The 15,266-nt window shown below is 38.1% G+C and overlaps 1 protein-coding gene across 1 annotated transcript in view; it reads left to right on the top strand.

The window, feature by feature from the left end:
- The first annotated feature begins 4 nt into the window (after window positions 1-4).
- VPS13C (vacuolar protein sorting 13 homolog C) overlaps window positions 5-15,266 on the top strand; it is a 175,869-nt gene continuing 160,607 nt past the window's right edge. The window contains exons 1-3 of the mRNA XM_086321316.1: window positions 5-120; window positions 11,857-11,900; window positions 12,573-12,615. Of these exons, the coding sequence (XP_086177442.1) occupies window positions 21-120; window positions 11,857-11,900; window positions 12,573-12,615 (187 nt within the window). The 5' untranslated portion in view covers window positions 5-20. The remainder of the gene's footprint in view (window positions 121-11,856; window positions 11,901-12,572; window positions 12,616-15,266) is intronic.

Here is a 15,266-nt window from a genome sequence, read left to right as displayed (position 1 = left end):
TCCTGTGCCTGGGTCCCATCATGGTGCTGGAGTCGGTGGTCGCGGACCTGCTGAACCGCTTCCTGGGGGACTATGTGGAGAACCTGAACAAGTCCCAGCTGAAGCTGGGGATCTGGGGCGGTAAGCGAGAGGGCGCGGCCGCGGGTTGCTGGGGGTTGCAGACGCTGGCCATGGGGCCCCAGCCGCAGGCTGCTCCCCTCCCGGCTCCAGCCCCGGCCGAGTTCCTTTTGCCGTCTGAGGCTCCGCCTCCGGGGAGGGCACTCGGTGGGGCCCCCTCCCTGGGCCGCAGGTGCAGGGCGTGGGGAGGCCTGTGCCCGCCTCCACCGCCACGGGGTCCTGGGTGCTCGCAGGGTCTGGAGAGGGGCGGTTGGATCAAGCCCGTCCCGCGGAGATTCCCAGCTTTCGTGTCCCTGAGTCCGAAGTCCCTGCCCGGTCACATCTGCCCACCTTGGGGGACCTCTGCCTGCCCTCGGCCTGGCCCCTTCGACTCCACAGAACCCTTCCTGTTCTCACTCCAGGTGGAGCGAGGCTGGCTGCGTGGTCACACACGCCCAAGTGGCATCAAGGAAGGAGAAATTGTGTTTCGCAGTTATCTTTTCTGGCAGTTGATAGCTGTCAGGAACTGGCTTTTCCCTAAAGGGTTTGGGAAACGATTGGCAAGTAGGGGAAGATCATTAGGAAAGGCTCTTCGGTAGAAATTCTTAACTCATAATACTCTCAGCTACTGAGAAAGTGACTACTTCCCTTAGGATTGATTTTCCTCTTAAGAAGAGGAGTTTCAGTTTTGTTTTGGAGCAACAGAGAGAAATTCAAGCCACGAGCTACATCATCATTAATTAGGTGACTCCGGGAGTTGGTGATGGATAGGGAGGCCTGGCGCGCTGCGGTTCCATGGGGTCGCAAAGAGTCGGACACGACTGAGCGACTGAACTGAACTGGTTGCACACTGAAGAATTGACACCAACGCTTCTATCCTAGAGGCTGTGTATAGAAGTAGACCGTAGTGTGCTTCTCCATCTTCAGAAAGCTTATTTGCACCATTTACCTGAAAAGCTCTGGGGACACTGGGGATACTTCCTCACTCTACAGAAGAGTTTTGGGAATTTTGTCAGCTTTGAAGGGAAATCTGAAGTAGTACTCAAATGGATATTCGGTTCATGGCCACTATAAGAACATTTCCAGTGTAGTTAGTGCAAAATAAATTGTGCTAGATGTATAAAGTACACAGCAAGTTTTGAAAATACTCAATAGGAGAAAGTGTAATATCTCAGCAGTTTTTTATATTGATCATGTGGTAAAATAATATTTGAATATATTGGGTTAAATAAAATATACCATTAGAATTTATTCCATTTCTTTTTGAGCTTCCATGGTGGCTCAGATGGTAAAGAGTTGGCCTATGATGTGGGAGACCCAGGTTTCATCCCTGGGTGGGAAAGATCCCTTGGAGAAAGGAATGGCTATCCACTCCAGTATTCTTGCCTGGAGAACCCCATGGACAGAGGAGCCTTGCAGGCTACAGCCCATAGAGTCACAAAGAGTCAGACACAACTGAAGTGACTTGGTACTTGTGCGTTATGCCCATGGCCAGCATCAACTTTATAACAGGCCCTGAGCAAATAAACCCATTTCTTTTAGGAAATGCCTCTGATGGAAGTCCATTCAGGTTTATCAGACCACAGCTAAACTCGTATAAAGTTTTGCTGCCTTTTGTTTTTGTGATAAGCATAAAGAAAGCAATAAGTTATGAGCTTTTACAGCTATTGCTTAAATATTTTGTTTATAATACTAATTCTCTCATTAGGCAAAACTGTGAGCTGGTGATTTCTGTTCTTTGAATAAATTTATCTTACACTTTTTATAGTAAAACAAATGAGATTATTAAGTTATTATTAAGAAAACAGCTGATATTTATGAGATCTTTAACATTGACAAGCTTTATAAAGAATTTAAAATTTTATATAATAATTACTTGAAAACTGGTTTAGCAGATAAGATTTATGAGTCACAGAGTTTGACCTTTTAGTTTTTTTCTTAAATTTTCATATGTTGAGAAAGGGAAGAATTCCATCTGCAAACATTTCACACAGCTGATCTACTATTCTTTCCAAACAAGGGATAAATTGATACTTCTTTGACTAATCTATGGCAATGGTTTTCAACCAGGAATGACTTTGCTTCCAAGAGAACATTTGCATATCTGAGACACTTTTGATTGTCATGCTGTGGGGAGATGTGTGCTTTTGGTATTTCCTGGGTGAACCCCTAAAGACTGTTATGTTCTAAATGCTCAGGACAGCTCCCCACAGCAAAAAGTTGTTGTTGTTTAGTCACTAAGTCATATCCGACACTTTGTGACCCCCATGGACTGTAGTACTCAGCCCAAAATGTTGGTTGAGAAACCCTAGTCTAAGGGGAATATTGAAATTGTATTTTGCATTTATAGTAGACCTTCTGGTGCTGAATAGGTTGTAGTAGAAAATTAAAAGGTACTTAGAGGAATTATATGCTTCATGAAATTTTTAACTTAAGAAAGAAACAGAAGTTTTAAGAAGTGACTTGGTAGCATGTCAGTAAAAATGCATAATCTTTGCTTGGATGGTATCAGGAAGGAGTTTTAGAAATCAAAATGGTGTGTTGATATAATTTGAAAAATTTTCTGTGCAAATATTCATACATATACAGGCATTCCCAATGAAATCCACAAGAAACAAAAAATTAGAGTGAGAAAGATGGGGAGAATTATTGGAAGGCCTAGAATCTGAAAGTTTATTGTGAATATTGCCTTAAATTGCAACACACACACACATAAAGGCTTTGTCATCTCCCGTTTTTATTCTTACAAAGATTTTTTTTAAATGCCCAGCAGTTCCTCTGTAATTTTAAAAGTGATTTACACATAATGATTTTTAAAAAATTCTTGCTGTGGTGGAGAAATGAAAACTTATTTACTAGCTGTAGGATATAGGAGAAACATTTAAATTCTTTAAGCCTTAGTTTACTTATCTCCCTTTTAAAATGCGGAAATAACACTATTTGTAAGGTAAATCATGTGAAAAGTTTTTGTGATTCTAATTGGTAAATTGTTAATACTGATAGTAATAGTGATGATACACAAACCTAGTTGAATGATGGAAACCAGCCTGCTTGTTTTATTTTATACGAATACCTTGAGAAATATTGAGAGTTTGGTTCCAGACCACTGCAATAAAGTGAATATCAAAATAAAGCAAATCACATGAACTTTCTGGTTTTCTAGTGCTTATTAACGTTAATTTGGAACATACCTTAGTAGTCTTTCAAGTGTACAATAGCATTATGTCAAAAAATGTACATACTTAATTTAAAATACTTTATTGCTAAAAAATGCTACCCATTATCTGAGCCTTTAGTGAGTCATGATCTTTTTTGCAGTAGGTACATCAAAAATCACTGATCACTATAGCAAATATAATAATAATGAAAAATTTGATAGATTGCAAGAATTACCAAAATGTAACACAGAGACATGAAGTGAGTAAATACTGTTGGAAAAATGGCACCAGTAGGCTTGCTTGACAGGGTTGCCACAGACCTTCAATGTGTAAAAAATTTGTAAAAAAGAGTATCTGTGAAGCTCAGTAAAGTGAAGTGCAGTAAAATGAGCTATGCCTATATTTTCATAAGTATGACCTTTAAGGTTTTCACATTCTTCAGTGTAATAATTTTGTGTAGAGAGCTAATACCACATTTCCAAAGATTGTTCTTAAAAGAAAAAAAACTATTTCCATTTGAGTTTACACTTAGAGAACTTATACCACCTGCCAGGTATTTTGTAAGTCCGATTTTCAAAGGTTCAGAAAAGTGCCTGGTGGGCATGTTGCTGCCTATGTAGGTGGGAAGGTTTGTCTAGGTTTTGTTACCCATAAACTGGTACCAGGAGATAAGTTGCACAGCCTTTAGCTATTTGAGGCATGTCCAGAATTTAATTGTTTTAAGAGTAACATATTTGAAAAGGTATGTTGAAACACCAGATCTTTTGCAATTTGGTTTAGGCGAGATTGTGGCAATGTAGAACCTTTTTCAGTTTGATTTTTCAAGGTGACTTGCCATGAAAAGTCATCAGAAAATCTCCATTCAGGATTCTGCTGCTCTTGCTTCCATTTGATAGGTAGAATATACACAGAGGCTGTGAAGAGTTGGATGTAGGAGATGGCTGTGGTGACCTGCTGGCCACCAGTAGGAGTAGGAGCCAGGTGGAGTACCCTCAGAGTTTTAACTCTGATTACTCTATTGTCCTTCACTCTGCCCTTGACACTTTCCTGTCAGCTGCCAGATGTTCTGAGCTGAGCAGCATAAGGGAGGAGGAAACATGGGATCTAATTACATGTCCAGTACTGCCTGGTTCACTGGTTTTTAGCAAGTCACTGCCCAGTGACTACTAGCTTCGTATCTGTAAATGAGAAGGCGAGGCAAGGTCGTTTCTTCCGGCTTTGAACTTTAGTGACTTGAACAAGGCCAGATCCATGTGTACTCATTCATTAAGTACTCCCACTTGCCCTGCATTCATGGAGAGAAATGATAGTCAAATCATGTTTACCTTTTTGTTCTTCACTCACTACTGGTGAGCAGATTCACAGTCATGAAGTATGACAGGAAGAATGAAGTTCCAGCCTCATGCTGATATTTGCAAATCCAAATCTATATATTACATTGTCTTAACAGGTAGCTGAAAGGCAGCTTGAAAAAACAGGCCTCTTTGCTTCTTTCTAACCTTAATCCATAAAACATAGCAATATTTAAGCATTTCTAAACCTGTTGAGGAATTTTATTTCTCTCCTCCCAGCCAACACTTAGCCTAGTGAAAGCCACACTTCTCATTAGCTTGTCCTGTCACATGTAAACAAAAAAGTTCAATATCGTAACATACTTAGGTATTTAAATATCATTATTTAAAACAATGCTTTAAAATTTTATTAAAAACAACTTTCCACAAATTTGAATAGTATGATAAATTAAAACCACCCCTTTCTACAAATAGAGCTGGAAGTTGGTACTTGGGTAACCATTCTGCAAAGGGGCTCTGCCACACTACTTACTCTTACGAGAGCCCTGAAATGTATTTGAAAAGGAGAAAGTTCAGTGGTGACATGGCAGCTTTCCAGCTTTCTTTGCTGAGACTTCCTGTTTCCATAGGGAAATGGAAGAGTGAGAGTCAGTTGTTTCTTCTCCTTCCCCCAGCTTCCCCTCCCAAGACAAAGTTACTGTGAACTCCTATTAAAAGGACTCTAGATGAGATAATTTGGGTTAAATAGCTGGATTCAACTGAAATGAGTTGATATAATATTTTATTAAGTATTTTTACTAAAGCAATAGTTATCAAAATAATTTGATTTATTTTAGAAATGTTCATTCATTTACTTTAGCTTGGGGCTTCCCTGGTGGCTCAGATGGTAAAGAATCTACCTGCAATGCAGAAGACCCAAGTTTGATCCCTGGGTTGGGAAGATCTCCTCGAGAAGGGAATGGCTACCCATTCCAGTATTCCTGCCTGGAGAATTCCATGGATAGAGGAGCCATGTGATCGTAAAGAGTTGGACACGAATGAGTGACTAACACTTTCGCTTACTTTAGCTCACGTCCTTGGGAAATGAATGTGTTTGAATATTTATATATACTTTCAAATAAATAATGAGTTTATGTTACAGATAAGCAAAGGAAATCTTAAATAAAAAGTGCATAGCACCACATATTCTTTTTTCACCATTTTATAATATGCAAAGCTAGTTCCCTGGATGAGGGCATTTTTGTTTATTGGTTGATTTTTTGTTTTTAATCCCAGTTTTGTATTTGTCTGTGTGTTTTATATTAAGAACATTGACCAGGGAGTCGGGAGACATAGATTCTATTCTAAGCACTACTGTGTTGCTGTTTAGTTACTAAGTCATGTGACTCTTTGCCACCCCTTGGACTGTAGCCTGCCAGGCTCCTCTGTCCATGGTATTTCCCAGGCAAGAATATTGGAGTGGGTTGCCATTTCCTTTTCAGGGGATCTTCCTGACCCAGGGATCGAACCTGCAGTTCCTGCTTGGCAGGCATCGCCTGCATTGGTGGGCAGGTTATTTACCTCTGAGCCACCTGGGAAGCTGCTGCTGCTGCTAAGTCGCTTTAGTCGTGTCCGACTCTGTGCGACCCCATAGACGGCAGCCCACTAGGCTCTCCCGTCCCTGGGGTTCTCCAGGCAAGAACACTGGAGTGGGTTGCCATTTCCTTCTCCAATGCATGAAAGTGAAAATTGAAAGTGAAGTCACTCAGTTGTGTCCGACTCTTTGCGACCCCATGGACTGCAGCCTCCCGGGCTCCTCTGTCCATGGGATTTTCCAGGCAAGAGTACTGGAGTGGGGTGCCATTGCCTTCTCCGCCTGGGAAGCTACTACATATTAATTGTATAACCTTGCATAAACCACCCAGTCTCTTTAAAAGATTTCCTCATGTATAAAGTGAAAGCAGATTAGGTTTTAAGGTCTTCATGATCCTAAAACGTTCTAAATCATAACTTATGAGTTTCTTTTGTTTTTAGAAAAATGTAGATTTTTAAAAAGTACTAAAATGACCCTTTGCAATGCTATCTCCTGCTTCTGCGTTTCCCACGGAGACACATTTCTTTTTCTTAACATAAAGCTTGACTTTCCTTTCCTTTCTGGTTATATCTTTGCTAGTAATACTGATTTTAGTTACCCTTTTTGGTTTTGGGTTTCTAAAGAAATTCTTTTAAAAAGCAAAAACCAAAAATGGCTCACCAGCTATCCAGACCTCTCAGTGCGGGGTCCAGTTCTTACATGGCTTTTTTTTTTTCCCCCAAGGAGGACAGAATTATCAGATTCTCTAAGCTATCTGTGCTCTTTGGAAGATCATGTAATGTTTTTAATACAGCCTGGGGCATCAGGAGATTTGAGCCCTGGCTGCACCACTTACTATGTTCACATAGTGTTCTTAGGCCAATCATTTAACCTCTAAACCCTGATTTGTTTTTACATCCTGCCTCCTTTTACACCCAGGAGGCTGTGAGGATCAAGTAATGTAGTAGATCTGAGAGTGTTTTCTATCAATAACATAGAAAGATTTATGTTCTTAATGTAGTCATTTCTATTTCAGTACAAATGGCAACCCACTCCAGTGTTCTTGCCTGGGAAATCCCATGGACCGAGGAGCCTGGTGGGCTACAGTCCATGGGGTTGCAAAGGTTGGACACAACTGCGCGACTAAAACACACACAGGCATTCTAATTAACTGAGTCAGTGTTTTCTGAGTGCCTTCTATGAGGAGAATCAATGAGTTTGAAGTTAGGTGGGGGATTTATATACCTGAGTGTTAAGTGCCATAAGAATAGTGTAGTGAAACTTCTGTGAAAATTCAGATTATTTCAGACTGGAGGTATTTAGCATCAGCAATGAATTTCTTACATTTATTCTGTAGGCCATTATGTGTTTTAAAAGCTATTCTTGGACTGAGGCAGACTTGCTCCACATTATATCAGTGGCATTTGATTTTTATTCACAAATGTACCAACTTTGTTATTTTGTATAATTTAGCAGTCTTTTCTTTTTCTTTTGAAATTTTTCTGAGCTGGCTCCAACTCTGCCTCCTTGGTTTCATTTGCTAATTTAATGGATTTACTTTGATTTCCCTCCTCTGGTTCATTCATAAAGATTAAATTAAATTTTGATTGAGGATTTACTCTTTTAAGATGCTTCTTTAAAATATCCTTCAAGATTAGCTTTGAAAGTTTATATGTGACACTCTGGTCACATACATTTGTTTCTTCATGATTTACTTTCATTTCTTTCATCATATAGTGCATTGAGAGGCCTGGGTAGCTTGTGGGCCATCATTTACTTTCATCATATAGGATCAAAATCAGAAACCTTGTCTTCTGAAGCCAGACTAACTTTTGCTGTCATCCTTCAGACTTGGCAGTCCATCATAGAAGGCAATCACTTCACAGAGCCTCTTTTCTTCTTTCTCACCTTGGTCTCCTTAGAAATTTGTGGGCTTAGACACACTTGATTGTGGGATTGGCTTTAGTGCCTTCCTCGCTGGCAGAGTTAAGTTTATCCATCTCCAATTATTAGTCTTTCTTTCCTCCCTTTTTTGGGGGGGGGTTGTTAAAGATTAGACACAAATATTTATCCTTCCTCTAGGTTTTCAGGAACTTCCTATGACCTCTGTGCTCTTAGCCCTGGGTGATCTGATTATAGCTATTAAAGTTCCTTGCATGTATATAGAATTATATTATCTTGAATAGAGATGGAAAACTAAATCTTAACTTTTGCCTCAGCAGTCAGTTAAGTACAAAGAGGCTGATATTCTGTATCTGCAGAAAAGCATGCATTTTAGTGGGAGAGTACACTAAGAGCACAGTGCCTTACTTAGATAAGGCACTCATCTACCGGTTGAATAAATGAATGCACTTTCACCCTGGTGTTAATCAGAAATACGCTGCTGTTCCTCCCCTTTTCTTTGTGTTAGGAGTAGTGACTCCTCCTTCAGTGCAAATAATTTATAGAATATATCATTCTTATTATCACTGTTATGGTTACTATTTGTTAGATAACATTTACATTTTTTCCAGAGAGGAAATATGCATTTGATTGCTAGACTCTTAAGTAGTAGAAATAGATCTTTTTTTTTAATGTTTCTGTAGATAGTAAATAGTAAATATAGGAGGAATTTAGATAAAACATATTAAGGTCATATTGACATTGACATTAGAGTTTACCTTGTTTCCCCATTTCATATTATAATTTAATAATATTAACATAAAAGTAATATCTGTTTATTGTAAAAACTAGAAAATACTGAGGAACATGAATTAATAAATCCTTAATTCTGCCTCCCAGAAATAAACACTATGACCTTTCTCTCATATGCCTTTCTAAATGTGCTTGTTTAGCTCTGTTAGCCATATTGGTAGCTTTACTATTTCACATCTTAAATAGCATCTATCACTTCATTAAAGAACCACAGTGCCACTGTGGTAGAAAGTGTGCTTTTTATGAGAGCACTTATATTTTTACATATGTTAGTGCTTTAACAATTGTTAGAAAATGCTTCATATCTACTGCAGGTTACTTGAGAACATTCCTGGTGACCCTTGACCCTCTAGTTGAAAATCAAGGGGAAGAACAAGCAAAATTCATGAGCAAGTTTACAAGCCTCCCTAGAGGTGTTGCTGCTGCTGCTAAGTCACTTCGGTCGTGTCCAACTCTGTGCGACTCCATAGACAGCAGCCCACCAGGCTCTCCCGTCCCTGGGATTCTCCAGGCAAGAACACTGGAGTGGGTTGCCATTTCCTTCTCCAATGCATGAAAGTGAAAAGTGAAAGTGGAGTCGCTCAGTCGTGTCCGACTTCGTGCGACCCCATGGTGTTAGGTCTTGTTAAACTGGTGTGTGTGGCTTCACATGTGCACTGGCTTCTGTGCGCATTACTTCTTTTGACTCACATAGAATTCCCAATTGTAATTTTTTGTAATTCGTCATCTGACAGAATTAAGTCCAGGAATGTTCTCCCACTTTATGTAATTTTTATTCATATAATACTTTTTTTAAAGATTTTTTTTCTTAATTCTCAAAATACATGTCAGTTTTCCATGACTACTATATTATTCATATGTTTGGTCAGTGATGACATCTTGTCAGTTCTAGCCCCAAAATAACTTTTTCATCTGTCTCTTTGACCCTGAAGTTATTGCCTACTTCAGGTTTTAATTTTTCTTCAGTATATTGTAGAAATTTTCCTCCTGTTATTATGCTGTAGTATTTTCTTCCCATTTGCGAGGCTTCTACCTCCTACTTTCCTTTTCTTGCAGCTTTTAAGTTTATTATAGAAAATTTACAATATGCATATATAAAGAAGATGAACTTTATTATAAGGTAATAACAGCTGTGATTATTATGGTGTCTAGTGTTAGAGTTGTTTGTTATCTATGTATATGTGCATATATGTAATTTTAAATATATAGATCAAGCTGGGCATTCTTTACCATTGTTTTAAACCTCACTGCTTTATGAGTGTGTTTCCCATGTCTGTCTATATTTTGTTGCTCTGTTATAGGTTATTATGATGTTTGCTGTCTTTTTGGACTTGGAGTTCTTTAGGTCCTCCCCCCTCCCCCCCCCCCACCCCCATCAGTCCTTTCTGCTTTGTAACCAATATTGCAGTATCTTTAGGTAAATTATTTGGACAGATCCATTTCTTAGAACAATAGAATAATGGTTCTAGCTCAGATTTTGTCATCCTCGTTGTACATATTTCATCTCTCTCTTGTAACCAGTCTGAACTTTTCACTCTGAAGACTCTTGGTTAGCCTAACTCCTGTCAACCTTTCTGGCTTTATCTCCCATCCTCACATCCACCTGCAAAAAACCACATGTGCATTCTAAAATACATTGTACTCCGAGATGTCTGTTGCCTTCTTTTCTTGGTGGTGGTGGTTTAGTTTTAAGTCGTGTCTGTCTGACTCATGCGGCCTGGTGGACTGTAGCCCACCAGGCTTCTCTGTCCATGGTATTTCCCAGGCAAGTATACTGGAATGGATTGCTCTTTCCTACTCTGGGGGATCTTCCTGACCCAGGAATCAAACCTGTGTCTCCTGCATTGGCAGGCAGATTCTTTACTGGGGAGCCACCAGGGAAGCCCTTTGCTCTCTTTTTTTATCCACCCAATAAATATTCCTTCAGTCTTCTAGCTTGAACTTTTGTGTGAAGTTCTTAGTCTCCCTTGGCAGAACTAGGTGGTTCCTCCCTTGCATCTTATGTACTATTGTGTTGGCATGTCAATAGAGTATTAACCAAATTTTAGAAATTTGCTCTCCTCAACCAGCAGGCTTGTTCTCTTTCCAGTACATGACTTGGAGTAAGTGCTTAATAAATGTTTGCTTGAATAAATCTGAGATCTGGGGAAAAGCGAATCTCTTAACAGTGGCATAATAGAGGAATATACTTTTTAGAATACCACCAGAAAGAAACTGCTTGATTGAGAAATGTTTTGAGAGAGCATAGGAAGCATAGTATTTTTTGAAAAAGCAAAACAAAAACAGAAATGTGTCATGAGTGATTAAGAAAATGCATGATTGAATAATTTATACTTGTATTTCATGTTGGAACTTGCATTTTAGTAATCTTTAGAGAATTTACATGAAATGAAAACTTTTTTTGGCTTATATTTTTATGTAAACAAGAATATTTACTTATTCTGTATGAACATATAGGTGCAGTGTTTAAAATTTGAGTCATGCAATAGTGTCATTATGGCTTTTGTTTTTATAACTTAATATCTGAATAAACTTTTAAAAAGTTGGACTAATGAGAGAATAGTAGAAGCATAAGCAATTACTGGGGAATAGGATCTTTGAAGTTTTAAAAGACCAGCACTGTATTCTTATAGAAATTATTCACTGACCCTATGATTAAGGAAGATTCTGGGTTACAGGATAATTGATCTGTTCTAATAGTAACCTCTTTATTTCCTTCTTTTAAGATTTTGGCTTCATCATTCAAAATGATGGATATATAGATATTTTCAGTTCTAGAGTTCTTTAGTCTGAAAGGCATCAGTTTCTTTCTCATTGTCTATTTAAATGTTAGCCAGTTTAAATATTTTATGATTTCTTTTGCATTGGGCTCACCTAAAGTATGCCATAACTAATACTTCTTGTATATATAGAACAACTCTTTTGTGCCTTAGCTTCTTAAATTCTTGAAGTTTGCTTTGCTTACTTCTTAGCATTTAGCATAGTGTTGGTGCTGCATTAAGATGGGGTATACTAATACTAATTGGTGTATTAACTTTATAATTTTTGTCTTTTTTTTTTAAAGGTAATGTGGCCTTGGATAATCTACAGATCAAAGAAAATGCTCTGGTAAGTTTTTTTTTTTTTTTTTTTAATATAAACTATGTTGAAAGTAAAAATGTTAGTTGCTCAGTCCTGTCTGACTCTTTGCAACACCATGAACTGTAGCCCACCAGGCTCTTCTGTCCATGGAATTCTCCAGGCCAGGATACTGGAATGGGTAGCCATTCCCTTCTCCAGGGGATCTTCCCAAACCAGGGATTGAACCCGGAATCTCCTGTATTCCAGGCAGATTCTTTACTATGTTGACTACCCAGTTAATTTGATAAGCTCTTTGAAACCCTGGTTGCTGGGTACTTGGTACCAGGTACCAGATGAAGTGATTATTTGTTTAATGATTTATTCTAGGAAAATCTGAGATTGAAGATTTAGAAAAAGAATTTTTTTCCTTATGATGGAAATAGTATCTTTTGGAAAATGAAATGTTCTTTAACTATAAACTCTTTTTCTATCATCCTTGTTTATATTTTGCTTCTCTTATGAATTCTTTCTTAAAAGTCAATTGTAAGTTAATAAAAACATTTTTTCACCTATGAAACATATCCTTTATGAGTTTCTCAGATGTAAAAATTTTATTTTTCCTTAGAGATGATCGTGTATTTAAATAATTATTACAGAGATGATTTGGAGGCACTTAATAGTTTAAGATGTTGTTTAATTTTTTTTTTCTTTCTTCTGAAGAGTGAATTGGATGTTCCTTTTAAAGTCAAGGCTGGCCAAATTGGTAAGTACTTCACTCTTCATTTGAGTTATTCTTCATCCTTTTAGTTTTTTATTTTTCCTGTTATTTAATCTCAGACATCTTTCTTAGCTTGAACAAAATGTGATAGGTTTTTGGCTTATGTTGATTAGAGCTTTCGGAGTTCTGAGCCTAATGTATACTGTACCTAGTATATGTATGGAAGTTTTTGAGCAAAGTGTAGAAAATTACCTTTTAAATTAGAAGGATATTTGAACTGCAGTGATATTTTTCAGGCTTTGGTTCCACCACAGAAAAGTATCTTCATTTTCAAAGTTGATATGCAGATTTTTTTTTTAAATTTCAAAGCAGTATAATTTGCAGACTCTAGTAAAGAGAATTTGTTGTTGTTCAGTTGCTGAAAGTGAAAAGTGAAAGTGAACGGTCAGTCGTGTCCTACTCTTTGTGACCTGTGGACTGTAGCCTACCAGGCTCCTCTGTCCATGGGATTCTCCAGGCAAGAATACTGGAGTGGGTTGCCATTTCCTTCTCCAGGGGATCTTCCTGACCCAGGAATCAAACCCAGGTCTCCCGCATTGGTGGCAGACACTTTAACCTCTGAGCCACCAGGGAAGCCTTACTCAGAACTCAGTTGCTGAGTTGTGTCCAATTCTTTGCAACCCCATGGACTGCAGGACCCCATACTTCCCTTGCTTCATTATCTGTTAGAGTGTGCTCAGATTCATGGCTGTTGAGTTGGTGATGCTGTCTAACCATCTCATCCTCTGCCGCCCTCTTCTCCTTTTGCCTTCAATTTTTCCCAGCATCAGGGTCTTTTCTAACAAGTCGGCTCTTTGCATCAGGTGGCCAAAGTATCGGAGCTTCAGCTTCAGCATCAGTCCTTTCAGTGAATAGTCAGGGTTGATTTTCTTTAGGATTGACTAAAGAGAATTTAAGTATAGCTAATTTCCCTTATGTTTTATTCAGCCATTTCACTTGATATATTGTGCAGCAATGTGGTATAAAGGATATGTTCTGTTAAGTTGAAAATCTGCATAGCTAAACTCTCACACTAAGATCATCCATAACTAAGCATACATCTTTGTTGGAGAAATTTTTCAATAGGAATTTTAATATTGCTGCTGCTGCTAAGTCGCTTCAGTCATGTCTGACTCTGTGCGACCCGGTAGATGGCAGCCCAATAGGCTCCCCCGTCCCTGGTATTCTCCAGGCAAGAACGCTGGAGTGGGTTGCCATTTCCTTCTCCAATTCATTAAAGTGAAAAGTGAAAGTGAAGTCGCTGAGTCGTGTCCGACTCTTAGTGACCCCATGGACTGCAGCCTGCAAGACTCCTCTGTCCATGGGATTTTCCAGGCAAGAGTACTGGAGTGGGGTGCCATTGCCTTCTCCATTTAATATAGCAGGTCTTTTCAGCTCTCCATGCTGCCTGGTTTTTACTTTTTAAAAGCTATAAATTACAACCCTAGATGAGTTACTCTTACTTTAGAATTTTCACTTATGCCACCAATCCTTCCTTTCATGCCTGTCACCCTGCTACTTCACCACATCGCTTTCCTTCTTCATTCATTATTTTGTATTCAGGGAAGGCTTTGTCTTCTACTGTCGTAGCATCTTTTTAGTAATTACTTGAATACTTCTGTGAATCTGCATTACTTCATAAATATGTGTTCCTTTTATATAAGTTAAAACATTTAAATGTAAATTCTTTTTTTTTTTTTCCTCTTGAAACAGGAGATACTCCTTTAGATTGAAAATATTGCTAGGGCAAAAAATTATATTTTTTGTTTGTCTATTACACAGAGCCTTGTTTAGCAGTGTTGTGGATGTATTGTAGCCCTGCATGCTTAATTGAAATCCTCCAGTGAAGTTATAGTTATTAACTCAATCTTTTACCTTTAAGATACATAGCTGTGGGAGAAGCAAGGGTAACTATGGTATCTTTGTCCTCAAAGATACTAGAGAGATCTATAATTAGGACAAAATATTGCAGCTTCATATCCAGGTTAATGGGTGAGTTATATTTGCCTAAATAACTTATATGTTATTCATTGTATTATTACAACAAAATTTATATTTTGGAAGAGGTTTTCTATGGTTCCGAGTTTATTTTCTTTGCTTTTAAAGTATTATAAGAACTTAATGGCTTTCTTCCAGGTTACTCACTGAGTTAGGAGAGACACTTTGCATGTAAGGATGCAAAGCATATTTTCTTTATACTTATCTCTGTTTTGAGGTTTATCAGGCACTTACATTACTGTTGGCTTAAAATTAACAGTTTTTAAATTACTGTTAGCTTAAATATTATACCTAACCTGTCGAGTTAGTGTGGCTAAGTACACCAAGGATGTTTTGATTTTCTAAGAGCTAGATATGTTTGTGGATACTGCTTTTACTTAAAAATTTAAAAAATTTTCCTGATTTATAAAAGGAAGGCAGTGGAACTTAATTTCAGTGGAATACAGAATAGTCAAGGACGGGAGGATAATGAGTTATGGTAAAAGGAGAGAAAAAAGGCTTAGAGAACAGATAATTTATTTTTGGTATATTAAAGAAGCATTTCCCACTTTTTCAATCTCATGCTCACCAAGAAGGCAATTAAATCTATTTTTAGGAGTTGATGAGATAATTACAAATAAAACACTATCTATTATAAATATAGGTGGTGCTCACTATAA

Source organism: Bos grunniens, chromosome 10 (assembly GCF_055505025.1).
Source record: "Bos grunniens cultivar Pamir isolate PY7600 chromosome 10, Bosgru_T2T1.0, whole genome shotgun sequence".
Taxonomy (NCBI): domain Eukaryota; kingdom Metazoa; phylum Chordata; class Mammalia; order Artiodactyla; family Bovidae; genus Bos; species Bos grunniens.
This window is presented reverse-complemented; position numbering and strand designations above follow the sequence as displayed.